General features: G+C 43.6%; 1 protein-coding gene and 1 long non-coding RNA gene across 13 annotated transcripts in view; both read right to left on the bottom strand.

The window, feature by feature from the left end:
- Nucleotides 1-5,706: 5,706 nt before the first annotated feature.
- Nucleotides 5,707-22,535, bottom strand: ZNF131 (zinc finger protein 131). 10 transcript variants are annotated; one of them, XM_040656560.2, is made up of 9 exons: nt 20,251-22,535; nt 19,691-19,778; nt 18,876-19,014; nt 16,230-16,331; nt 15,490-15,634; nt 13,138-13,501; nt 12,813-13,035; nt 9,026-9,156; nt 5,707-7,974 (listed from the first exon to the last, which is right to left on the bottom strand). In XM_040656560.2, exons 1-9 carry the CDS (start codon nt 20,352-20,354, stop codon nt 7,312-7,314), a joined length of 1,959 nt encoding a protein of 652 aa, XP_040512494.2. In that variant the 5' UTR covers nt 20,355-22,535; the 3' UTR covers nt 5,707-7,311. The 10 variants fall into 10 exon arrangements, with proteins under 10 accessions (XP_040512494.2, XP_040512495.1, XP_046761856.1 ...); XM_040656561.2 differs by having other exon boundaries at nt 12,813-13,501; nt 19,598-19,778; XM_046905900.1 differs by having other exon boundaries at nt 12,813-13,501.
- A 2,293-nt stretch (nt 22,536-24,828) lies between these two features.
- LOC107049314 overlaps nt 24,829-26,873 on the bottom strand; it is a 12,347-nt gene continuing 10,302 nt past the window's right edge. For 2 of the 3 annotated variants that reach the window (XR_006932514.1, XR_005843275.2), the window contains one exon: nt 24,829-25,050. This is a non-coding gene — a long non-coding RNA (uncharacterized LOC107049314). Of the gene's footprint in view, nt 25,051-26,526 lie in introns of those variants that run through there. The other variant, XR_005843274.2, reaches the window with a different exon arrangement.

Here is a 26,873-nt window from a genome sequence, read left to right as displayed (position 1 = left end):
TGGGGTTGAGTGCAACTCAGCAAGTTTGCTGACACCATCAGGCTCAGTAGTGCAGTTGAAGGGATTCCCTTCCGGGGTCCGAGACAGACTAGGGAAGTGGGCCTACATGAATATACTGAGGTGCTGCATTGGGGTCAGGACAATCACAGACATAAATACAGGGTGAGTAGAGAATGGATTGAGGGCAGCGCTGTGGAGAAGGACATGAGGGTTCTGGGGGACAAAAAGCTGGACGTGAGCCAGCAGTGTGTGCTTGCAGCCTGAAAGGGCAACTGCATCCTGGGCTGTATCAGAAGACAGGTGGCCAGCAGGGAGGGGGAGGTGATTGTCCCCCTCTATTCTGCCCTCATGAGGCCTCACCTGCAGTACTGCATCCAGGTCTGGGGCATCCAGCACAAGAAAGATGTGGAGCTGTTGGAGTGCGTCTAGAAAAGGGCCATGAAGATGATCAGAGCACCTCTCCAATGAAGAAAGGCTGAGGGAGCTGGGCTTATTCAGCCTGGGGAAGAGGGGGCTCAGGGGAGACCTCATTAAGGGGACTACAGGAAAGATGGACAGGGACTCTTTTTCAGGGAGCTCAGTGACAGGACGAGAACCAGGGCAATAACTTCCTGCCAAACTCAGGAAAAACCAACATTATTTTAATGGTGCTGTACAGAAAACAGCATTACACACGGACCTATTGTCAAGGAGAGGGTTGCCATTTTACATAAACGCAGTGTCTGTACCAAGCCACCGTGTGCATATGAGCTGTGCCTGGTTACCTGGCTTCATGGTGTCTTACACAGACATTGACAAGAGTCCACAAATATACTGCAGTGAACTGCTGCAAAAACTCTGGAACTAATAATGCAGTAATTTCAGAATAACAAATGAGGCTAATGTAACTGAGGATCGATTCAATCTAGGAGTAATTCTGAACTCTCCAATGCCAGATCAGTTTCCAAGCATGTTCTATCTGCTTTGCAGGGAATACTCAAGTTTTCCCATTTCCTTCAAAGTAAATACTTCTTTATTTTGCAACACAGAGATCATGATAGCATCAGCACTTGTTGTGCAGTATAATAACTGGTTTGTCTTAATGAGGGGCTAAAGACTTTTGATCCAACCTCTAAAACATAAGTGACATCCTGACTTAAGACAGAGAACAAATACTTATTATGAACGTCTGACAATCTCAGGCTTAGGACAGTGAGTCAACTCAGACACTTCTGCTGCAGCAACAAATTGCTGCCTGTCTTAAAGCTGCATCTTTCCTAGAAGGCTGCATGTGCATCGCTTTGACTCTGACTGTTTTGGTAGAACGGAATGAAGACCACGGGAGCCAGCTGTTAATCTATCTAGCAGCTCAGCAATGATGATCTAATTTGGAGACTGGATTAAACTTGATGGATTAGCATACTGCTGTACAGCTGCATGGATTTATGGTTGCCATGACAACCAGTAGAAAATGTATCCTACTGATCCTCCCTGAGCAGATCTGTCTCCATGAGCATTAACAGGATTTATCACCAGGACAGACATATGCACAGTTATTTTATGGCAGAGACCCACACTGGTGTGATCTCTAACTCTCTACAGTTTAGAATACTAACTCACAACTACACTCAAAAGATATTGGGTCAGGTCATGAACAAATTCTGGAAGCACTGAAACATCCATGGATGTTATCTGAAATTTCTCAAAAAGTTTGTATTTTTCTATTCATTTCCAAGGGTATGGAGTATGCGAATAAGTGCACGTGTTATAGATGTAATAACGTGAGTGCTATCCCATGCTTCCTACATTATGTAGGCTCCTCCCATATTTTAAGCCTATCAAGAGACACACTGAGCCTATTTTGAAGTTATGTTCACAGTAACTTGTTTTTCCTGCTCCAGGGAGAAAGGTTTTTGGTTCCATGCTGCAGGAAAGAAAGCAAGGAGCTAGACAGTACTTCCAGTTCTACTGCTTCCTGATTGCAGCATCATTCTGTGCAACTATAATAAAGTACAGGGGATAGAAAATGGAAAATAAAAGCCATTTACCTATGTTAAGGGGCAGTCAGAGGCTGCTCTGATTGACATTTGCCAAGAGTCCTAGAGGAACAGGGCTCGACCTGCGGACGTCGTGCTTTCCCAAACACACAGAAGAGCCCAGGAGTGCAGCTCCTGCCCACCTCGCAGCACAACTGGGAGAGCAGCCAGCACTGCCAGCTCCGGGCACTCTGGAATAACACTGGAGGCCAGCACTGACCATGTGAGAGCTGTGTTTCCCTCCAGCCATAGGGAGATAATAGGGAGATAATCCATTGCTTGTCAGCATGGTTCAAATTCATCTGCTCCCTTTTGTTATTTCCCTCCCCCTCCCCCCCGGGTAACTTCACCTTCAAAAACAAAAACAAAACAAAACAAAGAAACCCAACTGAAATCCTTGCCAAAGAGTACATTTTGAACATATATATTGCGATGACTTGTCATTCACACTTCCCATAGGCAAAGAACTACAGCAGGTGCGATGCATCTGCTCAGCTCAGCGCTCTGTGTCTCACAGAGGGGGAACTTTCACTGTGCCCCCTCAAAAAGGCCTCTGATTCCCACAGTGAGGAAGGACAGAAAATCCAACACAGAAGTTCCTTCGGGGCCCAAAGTAAAATCCTTTTAGCACAGGGCTAGCTGATCAGCTCTTCATAATTTTGGCACAGTACACGTAACAAACTCTTTTCCAGTGCCACTTAATTGCTTGCCAAACAGAACAATGAAAAAGTATTACAATAAATTATGTTTACTTGCAGTAATGTGGGACCTGGTTGGAGATCTGCTGTGTGAGTTCACAGTGTCACTGAGTATTTTCACAGGACAATGCAAAGGGCTCCATAACTGGAGAACATTTACTGAAATCCCTCAAAAGCCACAATTTATAAAGCAGCAATCTCGAACATCCCCAACAAGAAACTGTAAGAAGGGCAAAAATCAGCATAGGCAGGATTATTTGTGGCACACGTGGTAGCACAGGATAGGAAAGAGACACCAGTGGAGTTAAAAACCCTTGCGGATGGATGATAAACTTTAATGACCAGGAACAAAACTGTTCTTTCACTGACAGTAATGGGATTACGTTCCTGTGGAAAAGCTTTAGGTGTGAGAAAACATTACACAGTGCAAGAAAAAAGATGTTTTTTAAAAGTGGCAAAATATGCAGAAAAAAGCCATTCTCTCTGGGGATGTTATTAGCAGAGATGTAGTGGGAAAAAGAAATACATGGACCCATGTTGATAGAATGATATTTGCTTTTATTCTGTTTTCTTTTTTACACACACACACCCTTCTCTCCCTGAAAACGAGCACATTTATGTCAGGCATTTTCCTCCCTAGCTGTGGAAGGGGCAATCCAACCACACAGCCATACAACGTCAGCAGATCTACTCCTCCTCAGGGGCCATCTTCAGCACCAGCCCACACCTGTAATGGGAGCAGGCCCGAAACCACCAAGGCTGCTCTGAGAGTAATGCCCCATTTCATAACGCCAGCCCACGCCACCGGGGGCAGATGTTGGTATGGCCGTAGAGGCCGATTCTTCCCACCAATACTCCCTCACATTTTGTTGTCCCGTGGCAGACAGCAGCAGAGGGGCACTGACAAAATGGCATCTGACAGGGAAGTGCGTGTGGAGCAAAGGTGTGATGCTGTGGAAAGAACGGCACCCACTGAGGTTCACTGACACTCACTGAAGGCTTATGGAGAGCACCCAGCGGATGTGAGCGCAGCGAGGCGGCGTGTGCTGCGTTTCAGTGGCAGCGGGTCAGCTCCGCTGCTGAGATGGTTATGAGCATGCCATGCAGCTCCTGTTCATGGCTGGCAAAAATGCACAGCTCCTGGGGGTGACTGTTCAAAAAAACAGCCTTTTGTAGCTGAGGATTTGCTCTATCAGATAGCACTGTTGCGCTCTTTGTGTCTGTTGTAGTTTCCATGGAAGTAAGCAGGAGCTGTAAGTTCCAGAGCAACCTGCCGTCACCATTCCCCCCAGGCTGCCCGCGCCTGCCAGCCGCCGGGCCGGCCGCTATGCCACTGTACGAGCAGACCGCACCGCGCTGGGAGCGGGCAGTACCCCCACCCCCACCCTGCGTACGCTGCCGCACATCCCATCATCTTCCACGCAACGCGTCACGCGCTGACGCTCAGCACAACGCGGGATTTCTTGGACCGAGAGCACCGCGGCTGCAGGTGCGATGAGCGCCGGCACAGCACGGGGCTGCCGGCCGTCCACGGCGGCTATGTCACAGCCCCGGGGCAGCAGCGCGCAGGGCCGTCCCCACAGCCCGGCACGTTACCGCGCGCCCCGCCCGGCTCCGCGACCGCACACCGACCTCAGGCGGCGCAGCGCGGCTCGTCCGGCAGCTCCGCTCCCCGCCGGGTGCGGGCAACGCGCGGCTGTACCCGCGGGACCCGGGCACCAGCGCGGGGCGCCCTCACGGGGCTGTCCCCGGCCCGGGGACGCTGAGAGCGGCCGCCGCCCCGAGCGCCGACCCCGGGCACCGTGCGCCCGCGCCGCGGGCCGCCGCCATTTGCCCGCTTCCCGCCCGCCCCTCGCTGTGAGAGCGGCCTTTCCCCCCCCACCCCCCCGCCAAGGCCCGAGGGCTCCCCGGCAGGGCGGGGAGGTGACGGGCAGCCAAGGAGGGGGAGGGGACGCCTCCCGCTCTCGCGGCGCCGGAGAGCCGAAGCGCAGCCGGCAGCCTCAGCCCTCAGTGGTACAAACCGCTTCCTCTGAAAAGGCTGTCAGCCTTTGCAAGGACAGGAAAACACAGGCTCAAGCAGAAACATTTTATAGATGTCAAGGCTCCGGTTGGAGAAACTGAACAGAATACAAAACCTGACAGGCAAAACGTAGCAGGGATCTGCACAAGCATCTCGCGGTGCGGGCGCAGCCCTCGTCAGGATACGGGCACAGGAGGTCTCCATGTCGGTCCCAGCCGTGGCTGCTGTGGGCCACCTCCTGCTGCAACGGTGCCCATCTGACAAAAATAACTGCTGCAAAAAACTGTAGCTCCAGAACTACAGAGTATTGGTACTTCAGGAACAGGTTACTTTCATCTTGAAAGCGTTTGCAGCACACACTGGAGTTAGCTTAAGTACAAACTTGTTAGAAACAACAGCACAAAGGCCAAATGCCCGTTGTGTTTTCCTACGAGTCTCTCTGTGGCGATGCTTCAGTCCTTAAACAATCAAAGTAAACATTTTTTTATTACTGTAATATCGAAGATTTGGCACAGAAACAAATAACAGACTCTCAGTTCGACATCCTGCACAGTGAGCCGGCTGGAAGTTCCGCTCAGGCAGGCAAACCAGAGCACAGGCTGCAAAATGCTGCTCAGCGGCTGTTCTGCACAGCAGTGACATCAGACCTCACCCCACCAGCCTGCCGATCACATTTTCTTCAGCACATTTTCTCACGGTGTCTGGGTAATTCAGCAGCTCCCAAAATATCCCTCCATCCTTTTCTTCTCCCTGCCCGACTTTCATAAACAGTTTTGGCTTTTATTGCAAATAAATCCAGAATTCTACTCCTCACCCCAGACTGCTTTCACGTTCACACTGTAAAATCCAGCCACGCCTCACACGCTTCTCTTCACTCCCTCTTTCCCAGACACCACTGCTTTATTCTGATCAGTACTATTTTGCATCAATTCAGCTGTTTACTCCGCGAGCCAAGACAGAAATGCAAGTGACGTTAATCAAATCGTTGGGAATTTTAATTGAGATCCACATTTGTTTTGCAACAGTTTCTCAATGGATAAGATAAAACACAACAATCATTCCGAATGACACTAAATAAAAGCACAAATTTCAGGAAACAATCCTGCCTTTGGAGGAGACAGAATCGAAGAGCTTGATTTTAACTAAGAGCTACAGGATTACTAAGTGCATTAGAGAACTTCCTTTGCAAGCCCTTCGCTTAAAGCTTTGCAAAGAAAGCTCTTCAGAAGCATAGAACTCTAGTCTCAAGGCAGTAATTGAGAATTAGGAGTCCTTGACACGGCTGAACACAGATCTAGACAAATACTTTCTAAACAAACATAACTTTTAAAATTAAATTAATAGCCCATTACTATAATGAGATCGATTGTTAACACTGAGATCTGACACCGTAATTGCCAGTCACTCCACTGTTCCTGCTTTATCAGATGAGATAAATAGTGCAACATTTCACGGTTGGTATTGTTTTATTGTGTAATATTGAGCAAAATGTTTATACTCCTCCTTTTCGATCCCCAGTTTAGCACTCATACCTATGGCTTTTTATTTTCATTTTTATTTTTAGCACAATGTCTTTGTGTCAAGTGTCAGAACTTCATTTCCAAAAAAACAAAAAACAAGCAACCAAGAATCTGATACCATATAGACAAGTCTTCTCTGTATTTGTTTAAACATCCTCACTTTCAAAAATGAATATTTATAAAAGAAAAGTCTACTGGTAGATTTCCTCCAGCTCACATTTAACACAGTCTCTAAAGAGCTTTTCCTGTTTTAATGTGTCCCTTTTAGAGTGTTCTATTATCCCCATGTTATTTGGTTCTTCCCCCAACACTCCTCATAGTAAGTTTAATGCAAAAAAAAATTAAAAAAAAAAAATCAGTAGATGACAATTTCAAGCAAAAATATAAAGCACTATAACATTACCTACGTTGCCTTTTACTGAACTAGGTTCCTGAACACTTCAGGAGCTCTGTGGAAATTCCACCAGTCAGAGTTGAAAAGGCACAGAATTTTTGTGCTCCAAGATCTCCAGCAAAAATGGTTTTCGCCCAGAATGAAAGTTCAGAAGATCCAGCTTGACATAAAGAAATGCAGGGACTGCTGTTAGATACAGTACTGCAGGCGGATGGCAAGCAGTCTGCCCAGAAAATTCACAGGTACCCGATGGATTGTTTGTATGAGAAGCCACCAGATTTTACTAATTCTTCTGTCACAGACACCCTGCAAACCTATAACAACAGTTTGCTTCTACGGCAAGAAGAAAAGAAGTGAAGTTATTCTTACATATAACCAGCGATGGTGTAACAGTAATACAAGCTATTCATTACTAAAATTCTTGCAAAGCTGCCCATTTCTGTGGTAGTTTCTCTTCTGTGGTGTTACATGAATGACCGTTATTTTTCATGTATGACAGAAATTCAGTTGTACGTGAAGAAAGCAAACTTTGGTCCACTTGTCCAGCTTCCAAAGGACAGCTTATCTGAAAGACGACCACTGACAGTTCAAAAACCAAGGTAAAAGTTAAGAAAAAAATAATTTGGTATTATAATCCTAAACCTGCACAGTGTGGTTAACTGTCCTAGTTGTCCACCTTTTGATTCTTTATATCCACTAACTGTTGAGTTTTTAAGTCTTCAGCCTGTTCATGAACTTCCTTACCTGCATCATCTACGCAACTAGGTTCCTTCTCTCCTGGATCTCCTTGGTCAACACTCTCATATTCTACTTGTTCAAGGTCAGTGCCATCTATAAGTTCTGCCTGTACTTCTTCCATCTGTATTTGATTAACATGCTCAACATGCAACTGCTCCATGTGAACTTCAGCACCTTGCTCAGTTTGAATGTGCTCCACTTCCAGGTAACTAATTTGCACCTGTTCTTGCAGTTCATCCATCTGTGTGCCTTTCACTTGATTGTCCTGTATGAGATCCTGGTGCATCTGTTCCACAGTTACCTGTGCAGGATCTACTTGTACCTGAATTACTGGTAGGACATGAACTTGCTCCACTTGTTCTATTATGGTCATTGATGTTACTGGTTCACCTTCCACAGCTTCCACTGGGAGAACCTCTTCTGTCACTAGTCGTTCTGAAATATTATGTGTGTCTTTTAGATGCCTTCTCAGCTCACTGCCTTGCATAAACCACAAATCACATAAAGTACAGTGGTTGGGCTTGTCGCCAGTGTGGATTACCAAGTGATCTTTAAACTGATCCCAGCTGTTAAACACGCTGTTACAAACCTGAAACAAAAGACACAGTGAGTATAACCGTGCCAACAGAAATATGCCAAAGTATAATGCCTACTTCAGCCCAGGCTTTACACAATGTAGCTTCTTGAGACATAGATTTAAAAAAAGCCAACACATGTCCAAGGTAAAAGCTGAGAAGTTACCTTCAGATCAACAGAGTAGCTGTTATTAAGAAAAATTGTGTCACTTCCAGGTGCTACCAAATTTATCAGTCAGTACGGGACTTGGAATTCCGCTTATTTCAACTCTATGTGAAATTCAGATAAAGAAGCATGTCCCACTAAGTGTCTGGTGCTAGAATTGTGGGCAGAAATTCCTGTTAGTGAAGTTCTACATGCAGGACTTCTAGCTGATTCTGATCACAGCACTGTGACATTTAACTAGCTAGGTTAAACTCTCACATTCTGTCATTTCAAAAAAACATCTCTGTTGATGAAGATCTCTTAAAACTAAATCCATGTTAGTCCTGCCCAGCTAGAAATACTGCCTAGACCGCAGACACATTATTTTGAGCACAATTCCTTCCCTTCAGCTGGCACAGAGATGAGTAGCCTGAGAACGATACAAAAAGACACAGCAGAAATGAGTACATCTATCTACAAAATCTATATTGGCTTAAAAGATATTATGGATTGTCATCATAAGATAGAATGACTTTACGGATAAAGTCAACATAATGAGTATCAAACAGAAGAATAATAAAATAGGAAATTAGATTGTACTTTGTATTTTGGACTTCAGTGAAGCATGCACACAAGCAGGAAAGGGCTAGTTTAGTGCATCAAGAACTCTGAAAAGGCTGCAGAAATAATAAGAAAATATTATGAAACCTCACATCAATAATGCTGCATTTTAAATGGGACTATGTAGATATAGAATTTATTTGCATGTCATGGTTGAATGCGATTCTTGTATTAATTGTAATAAAAGCAGTCCTTGTTGACACAAGCCTACTCCCGTTGCCTTCCCTGCTTAGTATACCCACAATCCCAATACAGGTTGGAGGTGTCCAGCCTCATACTCTGCAACCCTCATTACTCACCTGACATTCATACAGCTTCTTCCTTCCCTTTTTAGCTCCAGCACCAGACTGACATGCTGTCAAGTGACATTTTAGTGTGCTATTCCTAGCGAAACGTTCGTGGCAGTTTGGACATTCAAATGGTTTTTCACCTATGAAGACAGACACAAGGATTTATAAGTGCATAAAAACAACCAGTCTTCTGTCAGCTTTCCCTTCTCCTCTCGCTTTTGCAGAAGCTGATAAATATGCTGTTAAGGCTTGGCTAGCCAGACTATTCTAAAGAATAAAAGTAACTTTTACTCATGTAAATAAAAGGGCAAAAGCCTAATGTGAAATTGTGAGTCTGATTTAGAAAAAGACAATCCAGCATAATTGCTGGTGCTGTTTGAAGCACATTTTAGGTTTGTATGAAAGATAGACTGCTTTTCTGTCAAAATGTCTTAATGTCTTAAGCAGCAATTTTTGTCTTCTCACCAATATTTACAGGTGAAGATTCAATGTTAGAAATTATACAAAGTGACATACTAAAGGAATTATTAAAAAAAAACCAAAACCACAAGGTTTTATTTTCAAGGACAGTAACAGCTCATGCTGGAGCCCATAGAGATGTTCATGAAGTAACAATGTATCAGCATAAAAAAAAAGGGGGGGTGGGGGGGAAGAACAACAGAAATAAGAGCAGGACATAATGGGGAACAAGTAAGATAAAAAAATTCCTTTCTCTTTGGTCACTTTGTTTCCAACTTGGTATCACTAACCCGGAGCGTTTTCCACTGGGAAGCCAGCTAAAAGCAGCAGGGAAAGCAGAAAGCAGGTCCAGTTTGCTCTTTTCCATCAAAAGCAGCATATCACTATGACTGTCATCAAGTAATAACAAAGAACAAGTGCTGTCTGTTTACTAATTTCATCATGCACAAATACAATAAAATTCAAGGAAATGAAAGCATTAAAAATTAGGAACAGTATGTTTCTTCTCAAAGTCTGATAATTAAGCTGCCATCAATGCAACTACAGAAAAAAAAAAAAAACTAGTTAATGAGGCTGAGGCATTTCAGAGAACAATGTAAAAATCTACATTAGCTAAATTAAGTTTAAAAGCCTGCAGTTTCAGGAAGCTAGTCAACACCAGGTTGGAAAGCCAATAAATCTGTATCTTCGGAAATAAAGATACATAGAAATGCCTACATAGCTTTTCAACAGAAATCCACAAGTAGCCAATAATTCTAGCTCACGCAGCTGGGGGCCACAGAAAAAGTTAAAAGGTGTGAATATTCCCCATATCCATCAAAGAAGGCAATGTTTTTGGAGTGTACTGCATAGTTAATGCAGAGCGTGCCAAAATGCTGTCAGTCTGCCACATCCAAAATCATGGACTGTGCACTAGCAGCTACACATGGATAAGCCAAGATGACAGAACAGCATAAAACTCCCAGCACAGAATTAAACACATGGTCTGTGATCTGGCCACACTTAAACAGCTCCTTGCTACAAGCCACTGCCCAGCCAGGGGCAGACTTACTCTACTGCTACTCAAATTCTGCAGTAATCTCCAACACATTCTGACAAATGCACCCAAGAGTGACAACTCAGTGATAACAGTGCCAATATCCAAGGGCCAAAAGAAGATGAGTGACTGCACAGCACAAATCAGCACCACAACCCAGGCTGTACAGCACAGAGGGATGGCAGACAGCATGCACAACTCCTCCACTTCCATCTTCACTCATGAGCACTTCATAAACTCCATAAAAGTTAAAAAAGAAAAAAAAAAAAGCTATAAAAACCAAGTGCTTAGCTTTGAGGAATATTCAGCAGACAGAATTCTCAGTAAAATCAGAGCAAATCAAAGCTCTTCTGTCTCTTTTAGCTAGGGGATATAAGCTTTACAAAATACCAGGATTAGACAAGCATATTGAGAGCAGCAGCTTCCATCTAGGATTGACTTCTGTATGGAGAAATTGCCCATCTTGTGAAAGTCAAATTACAGCTACTGACTTCAATTGATATACACCAAATATGTACATCCTTGCAGAATTTCTGTCCTGTGTTACTTCTGACAGTTGAAACCTCATTCATTCTCATGCAGGGAGGAAAAAGAGATAATCATTACACCACACCAAAAAAAAAATCTCTGTTTTATGAATTCTGGAGATGACTCTGTCAGTACTTTCAGAAGTACATGACATGCAGGACAATCTTGAGGACAATCTTTTTTTTCTTTTTTTTTTTAAGAAAAAGAGAATTCTTCAGGCAGTGTACATCTGTGTTAGGGAGAAGCACCATAGCTGTCCTTTCTACTTTCTTTTACTGAGACAAAGAACAGCTTCTGCTGATGTCAAATTCCTACATCAAAAAGAATTAACAAAATTAATGAACAGTCTATTTCTTCTGCATCTGCTACCTTAATGTTATTGCTGGTGCTGCAATTCAAAAGGCACCAGGATGAGACAGTTCGTAGGACATTTTCTTCCAGAACACTTACTTTCATTTTACATAGCATTCAACAAATTCTATACAGAATGCAGTTCAGAATGCCCTTGGGTCAGTGGGATTTTTCCCACTAACCTTAGGAGACCACAATTAAGTGGTATAATAAGGTGTGATTTTAAGGCCAATGCTTTCAAAATGTTAAACCAGAAATAATTAAATTCTATGTTATAGTTGTACCAATAAATATTGACAAAGTTCTTTGTACTGCTTCAGTTCTCTGCTGAATTACTTTGTCCCAGTCCTGCCACATCATCTACCACCTGAGGGAGATATCTAATTTACTGTTAATCTGCCACAAACTTTTATCTGAAAATACTTTTGTTATATAGCCTGTAGTAAGTTCAGCCATAATGAAGAAACGTTCCCTACTTTATAGAGAATAAGGATTTTCCACGGACTTTCTACAAAAGCAGATTTTAAAGGGCTACTGGGAATAGAATAGACTAAATATAGTGTCACAGACAAGATTCAGGTGTCTCATACACAGATTGGAAGAAGTTCCAATTAAAAGGCTTTAAAAACAACAAACTGCGAAGGAATAGAGCTGCTGCCCTCCATCAAATTCTTACTGACATATTAAACAAAATCATCTGGAAGATCATATAGTTTACACTGAAAAAGTTATCTACTTTTCTACTTATCTATAATGCTTAATATCCATTCAGACAGATATTTCAATGAGATGAAGAAGTAGCATGTTAATGTCTCATGCTATAAGGAAAAAAGAAGGAGCATGAGTCATCCTGCAGTCAGAAGACGCTATTCAGATTTCAAAAAGGTAGACTTTACAATAACAGAAGTCAACAGCAGTCGGTAGAAATGTTTTGCTGTTAATTAACAAACAAAATCTAATTGCAGATGACAAAAGCAAGGGCAAAACTGCAATGGGAGGATATTTCACACTGACAAGCTCAAAGTTCAGATACTGTTTGAGCAGAAGAATGTACCAGTAGAACTGTAAAAATAAAAGTAGCTACTCAGTTTAGTACTTTTAAAGAAGTAAACATGCCTCACAGAATCATTAATAACAATGTTTAATACACTCAAGAAGCTTCATTATATCTTTCTGCTTTAGGTGTGTATTTTTAATAATTAAAAAAATCTCAATTCCTCAGTTCATACCAACAGGAAAAAACCATCAGCACAGAATCATATATATAATTCTATGATTCTTCAATTATAGTGTTAACTGGAAGCCCAGTATTTCTATCACTCACGTGATCTCATCATCATATTCTCTGCTTCCTCAAAATATGCAAAAACCCAAAGTGCTAGAGCCGAAGCCAGAAGTACACAACTACAGCAGTGCTCTTACCTGTGTGTTTCCGAAGGTGCTCTTTAAAATGCCCAAAGTGGTCAAACTGTTTATCACAGTACTGACATATATGTATTTTTTTGCCAGGTCTTTGCTTCTTAGGGGCACCACCTTCATCAAGGTGGTAACAGGTGAGGTGCTGTTTCAGAGCATTCTCTCGTAGGTACCTTTTATTGCATATGTCACACTTGTAACTCTCAGTAGAGTGTGTTTTCATGTGTTCCTTAAAATGGTAAAACAATTTAAATGAACGGTTACATTTCTCACAGTGGAATAAATTGTTCATGTGTGACAGTTGAAGTTCCACAATTTCAATACCTTCTACCTGTTTGCATGAAGGATCAGCTGCACTGTCAACTTTTTCTTGGATCTGGCATTTTCGCTCTCCCTGACGATACTTGCTAGTGATATCTGCCAAAAGAGCCAAGGCAGATTCATCGGATGTACCCGTTGTCTGTATATACTTTATGGACTGCTCTGCAGAAGCTACTTCCTCAAGTGTCTCGATGCTATCTTCTTCCACTTCAATTGTTCCCTCGGCAATCTCAACTTCAATTTCAACGGGCTCTGATTCTGCAGATGGCAGTGATTCTGTGATAACATTAGATGTTTCAGCTATCTTCCTCTTTTTCGGTTTAGTTTTACCTTCTGTTCGATTTGATTCTAAGGCTGATGAATTTTCTTTGTTTCTGTAATACAGAGGTGTAAACATGGTTAAGATCCACGAGCGCTTACATAAAAGTTCCTGCCTGATACCAAGCTTCCGCATAAAACACTTCCTGGGTGTTTCTCAATGAATCTAAATGATGAAAGACCACATAACCTGAGTGCATTGTAGCAGCAATTTTCTCCTTATTCTGTACTCCTCAGAGCTGCAAAGCAGAAATGGAGCCTTTTACATAAGGTTACTATGGTGTTTTACAGAGCTCTGCTTGAACGCTACAAAACACATCAGTAAGAAAGACCAGTTAGCCTAATGACATAAATTATAAGAGAAATCTGCCAAATTGTGTACTTTTTTCTATTCAGAAATAAGATTGAAGTCCTTTCTACGTTATCAATCTCTTAAGCTCTGGAGAGTATGTTATTGCCTGTGGCACTTTAGAGTCAGAAAACACTAAAACTGTGACTCCACACACAGATTATTGTAAAATCTTGCACTTCAGGAGAGAACACAAGGTAATAGAAGAGGGGAAAAAAATGGAGAAGGCAGCGAGATGTGGAAAGAATATTCTATATAAGTTTCTGGGCTTAAACAAACTGCTCAGCTCTATTCTTCTTGGCCCTACATCTCACACACAAACACACACACACACACACACACACACACACACACACAACATTCCTTCTCCCAAACGTCAGGGACACTATCCCATGCCAACCTCAGGCAGAGCTGAGTGAGACTGTTTCCAAGGCTGACTCTGAAGATTACCCACGGCACTGAAGTATTACTTCCAGATTTTCAGGTTTGAAAATGGTCAGATATTATCTCAAATCAGACTGATAAGATTAATCCAGTGCTTTTATCTTCCTTTGCAGTCTGATGAATCCCTTCATGAAATCTAGTCCCTATAGCTTTTAGCTTTTCTAGTAATAGATAAGGCTTCCTCCAGTATCTCTGCATGCCACGTGTCAGAAATACGTGGCTAGTGACTTAATGCAGGATACAGCTTATCAAATTATACCTTACAATATTCAGATAAAGGAATACAGAATACATAAACTTATAATCTCTCGTGGATTTCTGAAGTCTAGAAGGAAACAAGTTTTTCTGCATATTACTGCAAGGAGCTTCAGGATCATGAACCAAGAACTCATACAAAGCAGCCCTCCAGAGAAGGACTTGGGATTGTGGTGGACAAAAAGCTGGACATGACCCAGCAGTGCGCACTTGCAGCCCAGAAGGCCAAACGTATCCTAGACTTCATCATTTTCTGAGGCAGTCAGCTTGAGTACAGGTGTGTTCTGTAGTAGAGCAGGAGATCATGGTATGAGAAGGGGAACCCTAAAATTGAGGAGACCCCAGGGCAAGCAACAAGAAGCATGGCTACCAGAGTTGGCAAATAGGGCAAAGCAGTTTGCATGGTAGTTCACGCAGGAAGGGCAGCCACAGCCCAGCAGGCAGCCCGCTCCTTTCTCTTCTGAGAGCAGCGGGGAGCTGCACTCTGTTGAAACAAACATGGTGACCACCTGCCACAGTGGTTGAACTCAGGTACAAACACAGGCTGGGGGGCCACAACTATTCTGCGCTGATGCATGCACCCAGACAGAGCTCCCAAGGAGAGACAGAACTACCCAGATCTCCAGTTGTGGCAAACTCCAGATCTGGAAGTCCTTCTAGGGCCTGAGTGCAGGAGATGTCACGGCTGCAAGTGAACAGCTTGATGAACTTTCTGAGCAGGTGGCCAGGTTGTGTGAGGAAATCATCAGGCTGAGAATTACGCAGAATCTGAGAGAGACTGATGCATGGTACCATGCAGTGACATGGGCAGACTAAGCAAAGCTACACATACAATTCTGATCCAGTTATTGTAATAGGAGAGTGTGAAGCTCCACATAAGATTAGAAGGTTCCCTGATAAGAAACAGCACTTCAAAATACTAGCAGATGGCTCTAGTAAGAAGATTCTCAAGACTACATTTCAGTGTTCTTAAGAGAAAGAGGCTTACATATTTACCTGATTTCAAGAGCTTTGATGGCTTCTAACATCTGTAGATATTCAGCTGCTTTCCAAACGTCATTTGCTTCTTCCTCACCTTGGACCATTAGTTTTGCTGTATAGGTGAATTCTATTAGGTGACGAAATGCCATGTTACTTACACCTGTTAAGAAAAAAGAAAAGCAGATTACCAAAGCCTCTACCTCATGAATCTTGCATGCTTGCCAACTCAGAATTTTGCTCACATACTTTAGATGCCAGTTGGAATGTTGGAATAACAAGTTTGGTACAAAAACATGGAAATTTGAAACAACTACAGAATAGCACCATGACAAAGATAAGAGTATGGGAAAAATAACGTGAACAAAGAGCTCTTTATACAGAGCAATTAAATGTATACATTTATACAGAAAAATATAATCTCTCTCTCAGAAGGACTTCTGATCAACAAGTTACTAGAAATATACTGACAGCTCCATGAAATCACTCCCTGCCTACAAGGGAAGTATTGTTCCATGTTTGTCCTGTTCTTGCACACCAGCTAAGGCATCTGCCACTAACCATCACTGGGAGCCTTTTCTGCATGAACAGAATGGCTTTTATCAAGGAACAGCTACCTCAGAATAACCCATGAGCTGAGACCTTAAATATTAACTGATATCATCAAGCATGCACGTCAGCCTGTATTAAGGATACCACATTAATTATCAGCTCCAGTAAACAACACTGAAAGCCGTTATCTACATGAATCAGATTACCTTCAATCTCCACCAAGGGCTCCTGAGTGAAATCTTGGAAGAATCTGTAGAAGAACTGGCTACAGGCAGCAAGAACAGCTTTATGAGCTTTGAAATGGTGGCCTGCCAAGAGAGACAAAAATTTAAGTTTAAGATAACACCTTAATGATTTATACTGCAGAGTAAGTGCAGATGAACAAAAGCAAGCAGCTGTAAAATCTATTTTACAAATCTGCCCTAGCAACATATAGCCATATGCATCAGCAGACAAGGGAAGGCCTTTGACACAGTCCCCCTTAACATTCTTCTCTTGAAATTGCAAAGATATGGATTTGATTGGTGGTCTCCTCAATGAACAAAGAACTAGCTGCAACAGAGAGTGCAAGCACCACCAGAGAGTGGCGGTTGGATGGAGATCAGTGAAAAGTAGTGCTCCTCAGAGGCCAGTACTGGGACTGATGCTTCTAAATATCTTCATCAGATTGAGTGCACTCCCAGCAAGTTTGCTGATGACATCAAGCTGTGGGGTGCAGTAGATATGCCTGATCGATGGGATGCTATCCACAGTGACCTAGACAGGCTGAGCAGTGGGCCTAGGTGAGGCTTACAAGGTTCAGTAAATCTAAGTGCAAGGTCTTGCACCAGGGTCATAACAACCCCCACTATCAGTACAAGCTGGGGAATGGAACACAGCTCTGCTGAAAAGGATCTTGGGGTACCAGTGAATGGGAAGCTGGACATGAGCCAGCAATGTGCCCACAGCCCAGAAAGTTAACTGTGTCCTAGGCTGCATCAAAAGAAGTGTGGTCAGCCAGTCGAGGGATGTGATCCTGCCCCTCTACTCTGCACTGGTGAGACCTCACCTGGAGTGCTGTGTCCAGATGCAGAATCCTCAGTACAGGAGTGATGTGGACCTGATGGAGCACGTCCAGAGGAGGGCCACAAAAATGATCCACACCTCTCCTGTGAGGACAGGCTGAGAGAGCTAGGGCTGCTCAGCCTGGAGAAGAGAAGGCTCCAGGGAGACGTGAGAGTGGCTTTTCAGTATCTGAAGAGCGGCTATTAAGTAGGAAGGGCACAGACCCGTTAGCAGGGTCTGCTGTGACAGGATAAGAGGTAATGGTTTCAAACTAAAAGAAGGGAGATTTAGATTGGATATAAGGAAGAAATTTATTACAATAAGGATGATGAGGCATTGGAACAGGTTGCCAGAGAGGCGGAAGCCAAGTCGTTGGAGACATTCAAGGTCAGGCTGCATGGGGCTCTGAGCAGCCTGATCTAGCTGTGGATAACCCTGTTCATTGCAGGGGAGTTGGAGTAGATGACCTTTAAGTGTCCCTTCCAACTCAAAAGATTCTATGATTTAATGCGTCTCCTTGTAACATGGGATACTACCGTAGTTGGCCTCTCTCATTTCATGCACATGCTTGCTGACATCACCGGACTGTCCTTGCTGAAGTTCTGCAACTCAATCATCTGGAGTCCTTTTTTACTCCTGAGTTTCTCTTTTCAAATATTTATGGCAAATCCCTGTGAAAACCTTTTTCATGGGTGTCTTGGGCTCAGCTCTCAGATTTTATCCAAGTTTGCCTGTGCTTTTTACCACTCCTACACACTGAACTAATTTTATCACCACTTCAGCTAGCATAAGCACAGCTGTAGAACAGAAGCAGTTCAGCTCTGTTTTACAGGCTGTGTACTTCCCATCACTGTATCACCATGGCACAGGCACAAACACTTATTATGCTTCATGGGATAGAGATAAGAAATGCAATATAGATTAGAACTGCACGAATGTACAAGAAAACAGTTTTGAGCCCAATATACAGAATTTTTATAATACTAGAGCACAAAGAAACATTCTGGCTAAGTTCTGTGCAAGCACTAGCAGTGAAACCCTGGCAAGCGCAGAAGAGTAATCTTTTCTTCATTTGCTTTCTTTTTTCTAAGACAGGTTTTATATGACCCTTCTTCTTCAAGTGAGCTACAGTTACCCTTTCAAGTGTCAGGCAGTATTTCTTTAGCTGAGGCTGTCCTAGTGGATACAATACTGGCTTTCTTCCTTGAAGTGCTCATCCATTGTAAGAAATATTTAGTGTAAAAAGAAATCTCAGGCTGTCCATCAGACACCACTGCTTCTGATGGGATAAAAAGAACTTACATCTCTGTCTTCCCTTTAAAGTAATACTTAAGTCTCTAGGACACACAAAAAAGGAAAAGTGAGTTCTTCCACCTTATTTTAGCAACATATTAAAAACAGTACGCAGATACTATAGAAGCAAGGAAGCAATCTGACTTCAAGCTGTTTTTAAATAGTATTTGTACAGGTTCTCTGCATGCAGTCAGCTTAAGCTAGAGAAAAATATTTTTAGAATATTTTAGAAATACTTAAATAACATTAAATACAGTACAGCAGTTACAAAGTGGGATTCTATCTAAAAATATTCAGCCACTTATTTGGAAAAGTAGAAGCACAATTACTAACGACTGTTGGAGATTCTATTCACCATAAGACTTTAAAAGAAAATCTGCAAGCACTCTGCAGCCCATTACAGTAGCAAGAATTTGTTAGCAGCCCAGTTTGACAGCTGACCCACGACAAATGCAAGTATCCCAGCAGTTATCACAGTTTTCTGTATACCAACTGGTCCACATGACCATACATACCATCCACAATTAGAGTGATGTCTGTGAACTGGTCCTGCTCACGTTGTTCATTCAATCTATCCAAAATAACTTTATAGTGTTCTGGGAATTCCTGGATGCATTCCATTTTTTCCTCAGCTTCCATGGCAGAAAGACTAACCTGTGAAATACACATTAGCAGAGTAAGAATACCTTGCCACTCCGTCAGTGCAACTTAGCTTACAAACATGAACCAACTGGCACTTTTTAGGGACTACAAAACCAAGAGATACAACAAACTGCCATAACAACAGGTTAACTAGCAGGTAGGAAATATTAGAGTTAATTTAGTATGGCCTTATTTTTTATATATATCAAACAGCAGTCAAACTGCATTTCTTTATTCTTCAATTCAGTGAGGACTCACCTCTCTCAAAGCAAATAATGTAGGGACATAACATGTCTACAGCTAACTACTTAACAACTCATCACTACAGTGACAGGATCTTTACAGTCACTTCCTGCAATTCTATCAATTTATTAGGTGGAAGAACAGTTACTAACAAACCCTTACTTAACGTACATTCCATATCTAGTGAATACAACATGTTTACTTTGTTTAAGTATGAAAGTCCTAAGGTAGCACTTCTCAACTTCTGAGCAGGTCGGACTTGCCAGGGCTTTAAAGAGTTTCTACACCCAAGAACAAGAAGGCTCTCATTCACACAGCTTCTCCCCTGCTAGGTGAAATATTTGTTGCCAACCTCTTGAAAGAGATAAGTGGGCTGTATCCTATGGCCCTTCCTTCCTTACTGATACAATAATCGTAGCTGGGAGTAGAGGGAAGGTTCTCAGACCTGAGGAGGTTTATCAAAACTGCCTGTGGAGACACATAGTTGCACCTCTGCTGCATATGCAAAAGAACCTTCGGAGAGAATCCAAACGCTGCAAGGAAAGCATTTCATAAATTAACTGCAGGAAAAAAAGACTTCAGATTTATGCAGCAGCACTCATCTTCAGTGCCCACACTCATATGGTCCTCATGCTGAGAATGCTTCAGAAAAAAAATGAAGACACTTCAAAGTCACATTAGCACAGAAACTTCATTTTCACAGTCTAACTCACTTTGAAGAACATGTGGCTTATGAGAGAAGACAGTGAGTAGGCTTGAAGGAGACTCAAAGGAATTTGAGAAACACCCTTTGTTATACTGCTACACTCAATATAGACCAAAGGAAGAAAGTTAGTATTACTAAATATTGAAATGGAATTCTTTACTATGACAAACAAGCAGTTGCTTTCAGGATGCTAGAAGAAACTGTAGGAGAGGTGCTTTGTCTCTCCCAGTGCAAATTTTTTTGTGTGTGTGATTGGAACCGGGAAGCCCAGAGTGTAAACCTGTCCTGCATGTACTCACTGCTCCTGTGCTGCTGCCAGCATGCATTCCAGCTCCCTCGTGTGGCTGCATAAGTTCTGTTTTGCTTCCAACAAGTGCGTATACCAGTATAAGGGGTTTGACATTAAAAGAGAGGAGAAGAATTACCCAATAACTATGAAAGCAAAAGTTATTTTCTTACTACTAATATACAAGGAAAGGAAAATGTCAAATTTGTATCTTAGTCACAAAAGACGCTCTTCCCTGCATCTCAGAGAAACTGTTCCTTGGAGAAGACGGAAGGGAAAAAGTGACAAAAACAGCAATTGCTTAGAGAAGTCCGGCTCTGTCTGCTACCAGTGCTTTCCCAAATGGGCTCTGAAATACGTATCAGACTCTTAAAGGGGAGGAGATCAGCCTGTGGGAAGCAGTGAGGTGGAAGGAATGGATGCTGCTGCCTTCACTCATCTATTCCAACGAGCCTCAGATGGAGAGCAGCTGCAGTCATCTGGGTTTCCACACCAAGTGTCATGTGGGAAGCTGTCAGTCATTTACTTCACTGCTTAATTCTTCCTGCTTTTTTTTTTTTTTTTTTGGGAGGTGGGGGGGGGGAGAAGCAGAAATCATACAAGGATAGATGATGTGAAGTTAAAAACATCACAGAGTCACAGGGGTTAGAAGGAACCTCAAGAGATCATTGAGTTCAGCCCCTCTGCTAAAGCAGGTACCCTATGGTAGGTCACACAGGTAGGCATCTAGCCAGGTCTTGAATACCTTCATAGAAGGAGACTTTACAACCTCTCTGGGCAGCCTGTTACAGTGCAAGTTCTTTTGCACGTTACACGGAATTTACTGTGTTCAAGTTTTAGGCCATTACTCCTTGTCCTACCACTACACAGGAGAAGGGACTGGCCTCAACCCTTTGCCTCCCTGTGGATATTTATAAACATTAATCAGATCCCTTCTCAGCCTTCTTTTCGCCAGCTGAACAGACCCAAGTTGCTCAGCCTTTCCTCATACAGGAGATGCTCCAGGCCCTTTATCATCTTCGCAGCCTGCCAATGGACTCCTTCTGAGATCTCTGTCTTTTTTGAACAGTGGAACCCAGAACTAGACAGAAAATAATATCCTAAAAGTAAAACCAAACCAAGCTCTGGCCCTCAAATACCACGATTTCCACCCATTCAAGTATAATCTGGAATTAAACTGCATGTTCACAGGTGTATGTTAAAAAAGAATAAACCACTCCAAACTGACCTCAAAATAATAATCAACAGCTCCCTACCAAATTGATTGAGTTCTATTTATCTTTTTCTTCAAAGCTTCAGTCTTTCTCAGAAGATTTGAGAAGGGGGGGGAAAAAAGGTAGAGCGCACAGGACTGCACAATTTATGGGTAACTTAAGGCCCTGAGTTAGCGCAAAGCTCAGTAATACTGCAGGGGGAGAGAAAAGGCCTTTATAACAGTAACGTTTACTAAGAACATCTCTGCTCCGGAGCAGGAAGGGAAGAAGCACCACAGGGGTTACACGTGGGCCCTCATTCTTGTGGAACGGGATGCGTCTGAGCCGACAACGTTCAGATCTGCTCCTACAGATCCACCTCAGCGAACTCGTCACTTAGGCGTGACGGGCGCGCCGCCCGAGGCCCATCCGAACGACAGCCGCGCACGCGGCCCAACATTTCTCCTCAGCAACAACAATGGCGCCGGGCAGCGCGCGCCCCGCCTCAGGCACGGATGTGCCTCAGACCGCGGCCCGCCCTTCAGCCGCAGCCAACCCCGCCTCCAGTCCGCAACCCGCGCTTCGAGAGCACAGCCAGCGCCCTCCTATTGGCGGGAACCGCTGCCAGTGATCGCGAGTCTCCGCCAATAGTAGTGCGGTACCGAGGCCCGCCGCTCACGGGGGAGCCAATCGACGCCCGCCTAGTCCCCGGAGCGGGAGAAGCCGGAAGGCCTAGCCAGGGCCGAGGGCCCGCCGGGCACGGCCGCCCCGGGAGCGTCTCGGGCGGCCGCAAATAGCGCGAGCGTCCCGCGGGGCGCCCACGGTGGGGCCCGAGCCAGTGTCGGGCCGAGCGGCGCGCCCGGCGGCGCCGCCGCCTCGTTAGTCCTTATTACGTCATCAAAGCGCGCATTAAATCGATCTTTTTTCGTATCGCGGGCGGGCCGCGGCCCGGCGCCGCGCGCGCCCCGCGGGGCGAGGTGACGGTTCCGCCCGGTACTCACCGCCAGGAGCCCTCCGCCCCGCCGCGCTCGCGCTGTTCTCGCTTCCTGCTGCCCGGCACGCTGTAAAGCGGGGCGGGCGCCGGCCAATCGCGACTCGCATTCCCGGCCTGCCCCGCGCGGCGGAAGTGAGAGCTGCGTCACCTTTCACACAGCGGCGCGGGCGGCGGGCAGAGGCGGTGGGAGCGGGGCGGCCCGGGGCGTGCTGGGAGCTGTAGTGCGGGCTGTGCCGCCCTGGGGCGTCGCGGCGTGCCGCGGCCTGGCCGCCAGGGCTCGCACTCGCGCGCGTGTGTGAACGACGGGGACGGAGGCGAGGGCGGTCCGAGCTGCAGGCGCCCAGTGGGATCCGCGCCGGGTCCCACACAGCACCGCCCCAAACCGGTCTGATGCCGGTTGTACATGCTCTGCGTGTCCGAGCAGCTGTTCAGCGCCGAACGCTGCTGGCGAAGAGCCTTTCCCTGCACGCCGTCCGGCCCTCACCTCCGGTGCCGCACAGAATGGCAACGGCGCCGGCGAAGAGCCACCTGCCGCCGGCCGCGGCGCACCCAGCCCATCCGCGGCGGGCAGTGTGACACCAGGAGGGGCCCACCGCACGGCGTTCTGGATCCGTGCTCGAAACACGCAGTGGAGCAGCTGCGGCAGTGCTGCGGAGCCGTGACCGGCCCGGCGTGCTCCGCAGGCCGCGTCGCAGCTGGCTTGGCTATACTGCCACCGGGCCGCAGGCAGCGCGTTCGTCTGTGCAGATGTCGTGTTCATCCCTCCGGCTGCCTTTTGGTCTGGCAGAGCTGCAGTAGCTACATGCTCTGACAAGATTGCCCACAGTTTGTCTACAAACTCATTTTACTGGCGTCTCCAGCGCTTCTCCCTCGTGCCAAGTCCACATGATCTGCTTTACTGTATTCCTCCTCCACCAGAAGTTACTGCAGCACTGTGCACAGAAATGCTGCTGTCAAAGCGTCGGCAGCAGCTAACCAGTTCAAGACAGCAATTTATAGTACATGAAGTCCCAGGCAGCTGTGCACTGCATCAGCTTTATCAATATGGATTGTTAGTAGTGTAAGAAACATTGAGGTCAGATGTATGTCCCTTTTATTTCCTCGTGTTATTACCTACTGGCTTTGCAAATGTCATTATACATGCATTCTCAGTTGGCCTGTTCAGACTGTTGTCTTGACCTAGAAGAAATTTCATTCGATCAGAAAGCCACAGCCTATCTTTTCAGGTGTGTTCCATTATGTTAAGAGTGTTGATGCCTCCTGCATTCAAATTTTCACTTTAAAGCATTATAAACCTAATTTTTGGTGGCAGCACTGTACCTCCAGTAGCTGGTGGTTGAAATAGAAATATTGCTGATGTTCTCAGTGTAGGATCAAAATACTACAAATTAATTTTTTTTTTCAGTACAAACACATTCTGCTTATTCCAACAAGGAGGTGGTTTGTACTTTTCTTATTTTTCATTAATCTATGGTTTTTTTACTTTCTTTTTCCTGTTAATGTTAAACGAACAGTTTGTAATTTCTCCTAATACCTTTAAAATATAAAACTGGACTTACTGAGCTGTAACTGTTCAGGTTCTCCTTTTTCATTTGTAGATAATGCTTTAGGATTTTGGAGTGTTATACTATGGACCAATGTAATTTAGCTGTGTGACCAGTACCCCCTGCTCCTGACCCCTGTCAGTGTGGGTGGCCTAACCAACAATGAGGTGAATATCCTTAATGTGTGAGTGGGTGTAAATGTATCCCCCTGCCCAGGTGCTGAGATTCCAATGGACAGTGACACCTGTCCTGCAACAAGGAAGCTCAGCAGCACAGGGAGCTGTTAGCTGTCTGTTAATCAGACAGCAACAATACCTAAGGGGTCTTAGACAAGAAAAACTGTTGGGTGGTAAAACAGTGCAAACTCCTGTGGCCAGTGACATCTTTGCCATCATCTTCCTCTGAGGATTGAATGAGTGACTTGTGTTCCTTTATGTGGAATCTCAGTCTAAGTTATGTCTGTATGGCGTGCTGATTGGTAAAAATTTAACCCGATCTGCAGAGGGTTTGGCCAGGTGACCAAAATGCCTTTGTAACTGAGAATTCTAGAAATTCTATGCAGCTATAAACAGTAAGTGGGAAAAAAAAAAAAAAAAAAGTAGATAATAAACTTCACTTATTGTTAATCCTTTCTTATGTAATAGCAAATCTCTAATTCTAACCACAGCCGTGTGGACAGTTCTCATTCTGCCAAGAACCTGCCTGTCCTCTGTGCTGCTGGGTGACAAGTTTTAAGCCTCAAAATAATCTCATTTAGAGTATGTTTTACGTAGATGAGGAAAAACATGTCAAGCAATCATGAAAGTGATCTTTATCCCTATCTCTATTCAATCCATATTAGCCATTTCTATGAGTAAAAATTCTCTGTGCTTTTTTTATTTTATTTATTTATTTTCCTAGAAGCACCTCAGTGACACTAAGGAAAGATCTATGTTTATTAAGATGACCTGATGAGTCTTCTGGTCACAATATTTGGCTAAGTTTAGGAATAAAATTGACCCTCCTGCTTTTCATGGTGGTGCTGAAGAAGGCAGAGAAGATTCAGCCAATTCAGGAGTGTTGGCAGCTTTCCTTAGGGAGACCTGTAAAGCATCAGAGAAAAATGAACACTAAATTAATTAGGGGAAAATGGGAATCATTTTTTTTTTTATTCTTTCTTTAAGGGAAAAGTGCAAATCATAGAGTTCCTTCGTTTAACTAAAAAAACTCTCTTGTCTGAAGAAATGCAGGAACTAATAAAATGCAGATGTGAAACCAAGAATTCAGAATATGTGCTGATGGCATTATTGAGTAAATAATTATTTTTAAAGGTGGTTAATTCACATTATAAATGAAAGCCAACAGGGACCATCAAATCTTGTAGTCCAAAGTTATCCACCTAGCAGCCTGACCTACACACAGCCTGCTGGAGGTCCTGTCTGGCTCCCCAGGTGGTTTTGAAAGCTGTGCAGCATACTGATACACACACAGATATCCCACCACATATTCTGAAATCAGGACCAAATGGTTCACATGGGGAGAGATAGCTGTGGTGTGGCCTTTTTCTGGCCTCATATATACAAAAGTCTTATGAAATAACTGCTTATTCCTGTAGTGATAGCAATCATCTGTAAGAAATCTTTTCTGTACAAGAAGTCTTAGTGTGTGTCCACTGTCCAATGAGTTATTCTGTGCATGAAAAGGCTTTGCTGTCCTGCCTACAGCAAACCAGATGTATACTGTTACACAAGAGAAGAACATTTCTGTAGAGCCCTTTGACGGGTATGCATAATGAAATAAAACCTCTGACTGTTTATATTTTGCAAAGGAAAATAAATATGGACTGTGCCTCTGATAGCATGATAAAGAACTCTTCTCTTGGTTCTCCTCACTCCATTACTATCTCAAGAAGGAAGGGAAAATGTAAGGAGTTAACTGAAGTTAAAATGATAGCAATAAATATATAATACAATACTTAAAAAACGTAACACGATAAATCGTAAACTGATATTAAAAATCCTTGGGCCATCCATCTGTAACACAAATATATCATCTCGTTCCTTTGTTATCTTCATGTTTTCAGAGGAGATGCACAGTCAGCACAGGATGTTCATTTATGTCCACTCAGTACACCCTGCTGCTTTAAAACCTCCATGCCAACTCTGGTCTACTGTGTTCAAGTTCATGTTTTTGCAAGCTTGCAAAAACCAGCTGGCTAGTGAAATTAGGGAGATCACTGTAACTTGAACGCTGTAGGAGAGAGGTTTTGAATTTTTTTAACCAAATATTTTCTTTTACATTATTATGAATTTCTGGAAGAAGAAACCAGTTTAAGAAATTGTGTGTTTATCAGCTTTAAAAAACACGGTGACTTGAGTTCTGGAGGATTTTGAGAATCATTCCTTAAAGGACTGCATACTGTCTTAGTGTTTAAGTAACAGTGACCATCACATTTTTTTTTACTATTATCACAGCATAAAAATACAGCAGACATTGGTTAGGTCAGTATTTGGCTGGAAAACCTCTAACTTTTATATGGGAATGCAATGTGCATCACAAGCAGAAATAAAATGCACTCATTTGTTATACACTGCATATTTATTACATCTTTAGATATAAAGATTTTCACAAGGAAAGCTTCTATAATTTGATATGCAATTTTTTTTTTCTTTTAATAAGCCACAATGAACCTCATGCATCAGAACATGAAACCTGATGATTTTTCTAGTCTTTTTCATAATTCATGGAAATCTACAGTCTGGAAAGGATAGAAGCTAAAATGGTGGGAGCTTTTTACCTATTTCCCTGTAAGTTCTGCTGTTCCATACAATTAGAGATTACTCCTACTTTAAGACCTTGTGATGTTCCTATAAAAGTGTGCACTTATGGATTATATTATTGCTGAAAAGAAATGACATCTGACTGA

This window comes from Gallus gallus, chromosome Z, assembly GCF_016699485.2.
Source record: "Gallus gallus isolate bGalGal1 chromosome Z, bGalGal1.mat.broiler.GRCg7b, whole genome shotgun sequence".
Taxonomy (NCBI): domain Eukaryota; kingdom Metazoa; phylum Chordata; class Aves; order Galliformes; family Phasianidae; genus Gallus; species Gallus gallus.
This window is presented reverse-complemented; position numbering and strand designations above follow the sequence as displayed.